General features: G+C 49.7%; 1 protein-coding gene across 1 annotated transcript; it reads left to right on the top strand.

The window, feature by feature from the left end:
• Nucleotides 1–3,931: 3,931 nt before the first annotated feature.
• On the top strand, nt 3,932–6,875 carry LOC111161050 (outer dense fiber of sperm tails 4). The gene is made up of 4 exons (XM_022524509.1): nt 3,932–4,382; nt 5,907–6,080; nt 6,349–6,483; nt 6,691–6,875. Exons 1-4 carry the CDS (start codon nt 3,932–3,934, stop codon nt 6,873–6,875), a joined length of 945 nt encoding a protein of 314 aa, XP_022380217.1.
• Nucleotides 6,876–7,336: the final 461 nt, after the last annotated feature.

Here is a 7,336-nt window from a genome sequence, read left to right on the forward strand (position 1 = left end):
CAGTGGCCACTTTCCTTTTTGGAAAGCTTCCAGCCTTGTACGCCATTCTGGCTTCCACTCTGTTCGTGTGTCAGCAAGTTATCATTATTTTTATTTTTTATTTTTATAAGTAATATCTACACCCGCGGGCACTGGGGTGGCTCAGTCGCTTAAGCATCTGTCTTTGGCTCAGGTTATGATCCTGGGGTCCTGGGATGAGCCCCTGTGGGACTCCCTGCTCAGTAGGGAGCCCGCTTCTCCCTCTACCTTTGCCCCCCTTCCCCATCCCTCATGAATAAATAAATAAAATCTTAAAAAAAAATAAGTAATCTCTATATCCAATGTGGGGCTTAATCTCACAACCCTGAAACCAAGAGTCGAGAGCTCCACTGACTGAGCCAGCCAGGCGCCCCCACATTATCATTATTTTTTGAATGCTCGGCTTCCTTTCTTTCGGGGAACAGTCCCTCTCCAAGTCCATGTGGCTCTTGGTGGGCTGTTGGTCAGGGCATCTGCCTTCCCATCTCAGAGGTGGGCAGGTGACACAGTTGAGGCCATGCAGATTCTGAGATGTGGAATCTTGATCAGAAATAGACAAGGGTAGAGGGGGTTTAGTGGGGAATTCTATGACGAAGCAGTAAGTGGGGGAGGGGGGCAGCTCCTGCTGAGGATTCGCCTGTGCTCCCCTGGCTCCTGCTAGCCTGGACTGGACATCCGGCTTCCTGTTTGAGTCTGCGTTTGCTCACTACTGCCCCAAGACATTCCTTTTCGCCTAACTTAGCCTGGGTGGGTGCTTGCAACCGGAGAATCCCCACTGATACACAGTCATGTCATTGGCTGGACCGCTGCTGCTTGTGCCTCTAACCTTGTGGTTAAAAGGCAGCCCCTCTGAATGGATGTTGGGGTGGTTGTCTTGGGGGGAGTGGCACCTTTACGTGATATTGAACAAAGCACTTCTTCCTCCCATTCAGTGGAGCCCCCTTGGAGGGCCCTCAATTATTGAGCAGAATGCAGACTGGACTTCAGTTCTCACTCATCCCCCACCCCACCACCAGCTGAGTGCTCTTGTGCAGTGCACATCCTGCACATCCTTCTGTGGAGACCCTGTTGTCAGGTCCCCCCACCCTTCCCTTCAGTTCTCTTCTCCTCCTTCCATCTGCCAGTTTACCTCTTCTAAGTGTTTACTTGGACGGCATCAAGGCTGATAACAGCTATGTTTACATTTGTAGCCATAGTTCAGTCTTCCGTGCTTTGTCCATCTGTTGATTCTAAAAGTTGAAACTCAATTAACAGTGTTTACCTTATATATTGTGACTACATAAATAGCTTTCATTGCAGACCTAGTAATCACTAAGATTGCATTTCCTTTCTTAGACTATTTTTAATTACCTTTTGAAAAACAGGACCTGATACATTCACGGGACCATATGAATTACAAGTTCGTTATAAGAGATAATTATATAATGAATATCTGTGCACCTATCTTAACTCAGGAACCAATAACCTATTACCAATAACATGTATGTACCAGGGCCATCCTCCTGGTCCCATTCCCTTGCCTCCCCGGGAAATAAAATAACTACTATTCTACATTTTGCATTTATCATTCTGCTGATTTTTATTTTTAGTCTTGTTTACATTTTTATTTATTTTAAGTAATCTCCACACCTAATATGGGGCTTGAACTCACAACCCCAAGATCATGAGTTGCACGCCTTTCCAACAGAGCCAGCCAGGTGCCCCTCTGCTGATTTTTAAAAACTTACCATGCCATCATAGTAGTATGTGTGCTTAAATAGTGTTTTGTTTTGCTGAATTTGTTCACGAGCTCTATAAAAACAGTATCATGTTTACAGCGTAGTCTTCTGGGAGTTAATGTTTTTCGGGAGATATTGTATTTCCAAGATTCTCCTGTGTTGTTTTGTGTTACCGTTAGAACCGCTTGTTAGGATGAGAAACTCTTAGAAATTCCAAGAAAATGAAAACAGATCCAAGGAAGGAAACGAAATCCCGAGGATCACCAGCTCTGCTCAGCCTCCTGACCCGGATGCCCCTGACCATGGCCGAGGGTTCTAAGGACGGCGCTTGTCCCTGGCAGGGCCAGATCGCGTGCAGACTTGGCACGGAGAGGTCTCCGCTCTGGTGATTGAAGGAGTAAGATGGACAACTTGAGGTGTGAGGGTCACGTTTCTCATCGTGTGGACCAGAGGAGAAGAGGAGGTTGGTCTGGTGAGGAGGAGAAGGATGCTCAGGGGTGAGCAGGCACAGAGCCAGACTGTCTGTGTCTCCAAAATTCCCGTGTTGGCAAGCTAACCCCAAGGTGATGCTTTTAGGAACTGGGGCCTTTGCGGGGGCGGGGGGGTGATTAGGGGCTTTTGGGAGTCTGTCCTCACAAATGGAATCAGTGTCTTATAAAAAAGACCCCACAGGGCTCCTTGGTCCCACAGGAGCGTGACAGCAAAAAGTCCGAGACCTCCAGCAGGCCTTCACTGGCCCAGGCTGGCACCATGAACTTGGACTTTCAGCCTCTGAAAATGTGAGGACTACATTTCTGTTGCTTATAAGCTACCCTGGGTGTGGTGTTTTGTCGTAGCCTCTGGACGGACTAAGAAACCGAAGAAAGAGCTCTCACAGGATTTGAATTCCTAATTCCAACTGTTCCTCGGGTCCAGGGAGCACATGACCTTGGGATTCACGATGAACTCCCCTTTTTGCTTAGGCTAATTTGGGTTCTCTTGCTATCTCTGTCTCTCTCTCTCTCAAATATATAAATAAAATCTTTTAAAAAATTAATAATGTAACAGTCACCACTCTCACTTTCTGGGAATTCACTATGAAGCAATGAATGCTTACTGTTTCTTTACCTCATTCGATATTCAAACCAAGTCTGAGACAAGTCTCATTGTCCCAGTGTTACAGATCAGTAAACTAAGGCAAATAGAAGCTAGAGGGTACATGCAGGTTCACAAGCCCGTACTCCTCTCTCTGCCTGTTGGACGCCAAAGCCTGTGTTCTTAAACACACGCGTCACTGCCTCCACAGCATAAACCAGCTCTGGTGGGATTCAAACTCACATCCCAAATCCAAAAGCCTTTTTCCTTGGGAGAGTTCCCAGGGTCTCTCTTCTCCCAGAAGCCACCACGATCAGGTGACTCATTTCTATTTTCCTGTAACTTAAAAAGGAAGTTAGGGGAAAAAAAATCTCAGCTTGTGGGGCTCCTGGCTGACTTAGTGGGTGGGACATGCGACGCGTGATCTCGGCCTTATGGGTTCGAGCCCCATGGTAGGTGTAGAGATTACTGAAAAAAAAAAAAAAAAAAAAAAAAAAAAAAACTTAAAAAAAAGAAAGATCTCAGGTTGTGCGATGCCCGCCCACCCCTCCTTATCCTATGTCCCTCCCCTTCTAGTACTGAGGGGAAAAAGAAGGGAAGAAAGTACAGATAAGAGGGAGGGGAATGGCAATGGTTCACCAGAAGCGAGTGGGGGTGGGAGGGAGGGGAAGAGGGTGGGGGAGGCCGTGAGAGGTTGGGCCCCCACTTTGGAAGACAATTCCAAAGAACAATGGAAGGAGGCTGTTTCCCTGAGGACAAGCACCTTCTCCCTCCTGCTCTGCCAGCATTTGTGGGTAGGGTCAGGGCAGAGCACACAGGAAGAGAAGGGGACACCCTTAGAAACCATAGCTCTTAGGAGTGGGGCTGCCCCATGGGCCCCTCCCCCACTTGACGAACCACCTCCCCCACCCTTCAAGAATATTCCACGGCAGTTAGGGGCCCTGTCTTACTGAATGGGTTGTGCTTTCCCAGCCCCCAGGCCCTGTGGTGCAAAGAGCTCTGCTGCATAAAAATATTTACAAGATGAGGGACGACTGAGTCCAGCAAGGGAGAGGGGGGATGGGGTGGAGGGGAGAGGGGGAGACAGGGGGTGTGCAAGATGGGGGCAGGGGACTTTAGGGATGAGTTCCCTGCGTCAGGAAAAGAAAGGGATGAACATCGGAAACTTGGAAGGGAAGGGGGCTGCTGAGAAACAGGATGGGGTGGAGGAGAGTGGGGAACAAGAAGCCAGGGGACGGAACTCATTCTCTGAGCCCAGCGGGAGCAGGCAGGGGCTCAAGGATAAGCACTCAGAGCCCCGGAGAGTCTCTGTGTTGCCCCTGTGGTGGAGAAGTACCCACAGCTCCCGCTGGATAGCGCAGGTGTTGGCCTCCGAGCTCAGCCTGGTCGCCTTTGCCCTGCTGCTGGTCATGGTGTTCTCCAAGAAATGGCTGGACCCCTCTAGAAGCCGCTTCTACCAGCGCTGGCCCACCAACGTCAGCGCTGGAATCTACACGGCCACCCACGTCATGTCCATGGGGCTCCTGCATATCTGCAGATCCAACGGCTGTTTCCACTCAGAAAACTGGAAAGGTGAGACCCTCCACAGCCCCATCCCACCCCAGGGCTCCAGTCTGCCTTGGTCATTCTGGGTCACCCCGTGCCCTTGTCCCCTCCTTCTGGTCATCCGCAGTGATCTGGCCTGCAAGATGGCTTCACCAGCGGAGATGACCAAGGATGGGTCTTCCTGTCCCCATCCATCCCGGCCACATCACTTTGCCTGACCCAAATCACTGCTTTCAGGAAGGTTCTGAGCCTTGTCTGGGGGTATCACCATGTTGCAAGGGGCATAGACTCTCAGTGCTGGTGAATCACTCCTTAATCACACAACTCTCCCTGTTACATGGGGAGAAGAGCCCCAGGGAGGTGGGGATTGCCTTCCCCTAGGCTTGTGTACCCCGAGGGTCCAGTTTTGGGAGGAGTCCCCAGGATGCTCTCCTTCCCCGGCCCTGGCCCCAGCCTCTTTTCTTCCCTTTTGTCTCAGGCCCTGCTTGTTCCTTCCTTCCCAGCCTCTCGTCGCCCTTCACTGCCAGTTCCTGTACTTAGAACACCATGTCTCCCTTCACTGTTCCATGTTGCTTTCAAAAAGCATGATAGTGGGGCGCCTGGGTGGTTCAGAGGGTTAAAGCCTCTGCCTTCTGCTCAGGTCATGATCTCAGGGTCCTGGGATCAGGTCCCGCATCTGGCTCTCTGCTCAGCAGGGAGCCTGCTCCCCCCCCTTCCCCACCGCCTGACTCTCTGCCCTCTTGTGATCTCTCTCTGTCAAATAAATAAATAAAATCTTAAAAAAAAAAAAAAGAATCCTGGCTTATTTAAGGAGGGAAAATGATATTTCATTGTTATCTCACATGTGCATTTCTGGAGCGCTTGGGTAGCTCAGTTGGTTAAACATCTGACTCTTGATTTCTGCTCAGGTCCTATCAGGTCATGAGCTCAAGCCCTGCATGGGGCCATGTGCTCGGTGAGGAGTCTGCTGGGGTTTCTCTCTCTGTCCCTCTACCTTTCCCCGGCAAGTGCTCTCTCTCTCTAAAATAAATAGATAAATCTGTTTTTAAAATGCACATTTCAGGGCACCTGGATGGCTCAGTGGGTTAAGCCACTGCCTTCAGCTCAGGTCATGATCTCGGGGTCCTGGGATCGAGCCCCACGTCGGGCTCTCTGTCCAGCGGGGAGTCTGTGTCTCCCTCTCTCTCTGCCTGCCTCTCTGCCTGCTAGTGATCTCTCTCTCTCTGTTAAATAAATAAAAAAATGTTTTTTTTAAAATGTGCATTTCTTGGGACGCCTAGGTGCCTCAGGCTTTGACTCAGGTCATGATCCTGGGGTCCTGGGATCGAGTCCCGCATCGGGCTCCTTGCTCGGCAGGGTGCCTGCTTCTCTCTCTGCCTCCGCCTGCTTGTGCTCTCTCTCTCTCTCTCTCTCTCTCTGAATAAGTAAATAATAAATAAAATCTTTTTTAAAAAATGTGCATTTCTTTAGTTAATCTTTTCTCATGTCATTCGATTATATATTTTTTCCCTTTGTGAATCTTAGGTTCATCCTGTTTCTCGTTTTCTCCAGATAGGTACAAGCTGTGGATCAATCACCCAATCTTCGGGGCGGCCGTGATAACTTTCTGCCTGACGCTGGTGCTGGGCTTTCTCTTTACCATCTGGTTGCACCTGCCGTACATACCCGGTCTTCAAAGACTGCCCTGCTTCAGCTGGGTTGGGACTATCATGAGCTTCTTTGAAGGTACCCCGTGGCTCTGGAAATGGTCATTGGTTTCTCCCCAAACACATCTTTCTGGGCACTTCTCCGTCTTTCTTTCTTTGGGGGTACGGCAGGGGTTTGGCCGAACAGAACTGATCGTCCTTGAGAACCGAGCTCTGCCATTTCCTCGTCCCCGGAGAGGTGGGGTTGGAGGGGTGGATGGTGGTCTGTGGGTGCATCCCAGCAGGTGAAGGAAAATCCCTGTGGGTCCTCAGGTAAGAATAAACTCTCTCCGGTTCCTGTCTCCTAGTTTTCCTTATTTTCTTCACCATGATGTTGTTCCCTATTAACCTATGGATCTTTGAGTTGAAGAAGAATTTATCAATCCCCATCGGCTGGAGCTATTTCATAGGCTGGCTGGTGTTTGTCCTCTATGTCACCTGTGGTGAGTGGCCTGAGGGCCCCAGGAAGGAGGGGACATGGGTGCCTGGGACAGAGGAAGTTTACAGGGAGGCAGCTGGTGGGGGGCGGGGGCCTGGCAATTCCCAGGGACAAATTCTTAGTGATTACTCTTTCCTTTGGCCTCACCTAGCTGGCCACATTTTTCCCGTTCTCCAAATTTCCTCTCCCCCATCCCTTTGTGATTTCTCAGCAGCCCTGTGCTACTTCAACCATAAACATTTCTGGAGGGTGATTTTGAACCGTCCCTCTGGCACCGTGCTCTGTAGCAACTTCTCCAGCCCCAAACAAAACTTGGAGATGAAGCCGGTTGTCTCACACAGCTCGGGCGACCAGAGGGACGTCCGGGATCCTGAGCGAAAGGAGGCATCTCTGTAAACTTGTCGGAAATCCTGGTGCCACGTTCTGCTCATTTATCCGAATCCCTGTCCTCATCCTTTTCTCACAACCTTGGCCTCCATCACTGCAAGGAGTTAAAGAGGGAGGATAGTATTTCTCCTCCTTGTTCCTATTTGCTTATAGCTTGGGCAATGTGGAATAAACGGTCTCTTGTTACCATGTCTGATCATTGTTGAGATAAGATGACAACTTGAAGGAGAGGAAGGGAGAAAGAACAACTTTGTTTCCCAATCGTTCCTGTGTAGGAGCCTTTTGGCACCCTTGGGTTCCCAGAATTGCCCAATTTCTCCCGTAGCACACTTGGACACAGGTGAAACTCCTCTCAGGAGCTAAGCCTCTTTTAACTTTGTCCCCACTATTCTGACATGTTTAGTGGGTCAAGGGGAGTGACCAGGAGGGAGAGATAATTTATGTACTAGTTGGTTTATTCAGAGTAAACA

The sequence above is a fragment of the Enhydra lutris genome, unplaced genomic scaffold (genome assembly GCF_002288905.1).
Source record: "Enhydra lutris kenyoni isolate GAN:26980312 unplaced genomic scaffold, ASM228890v2 scaffoldscaffold82, whole genome shotgun sequence".
Lineage (NCBI taxonomy): Eukaryota > Metazoa > Chordata > Mammalia > Carnivora > Mustelidae > Enhydra > Enhydra lutris.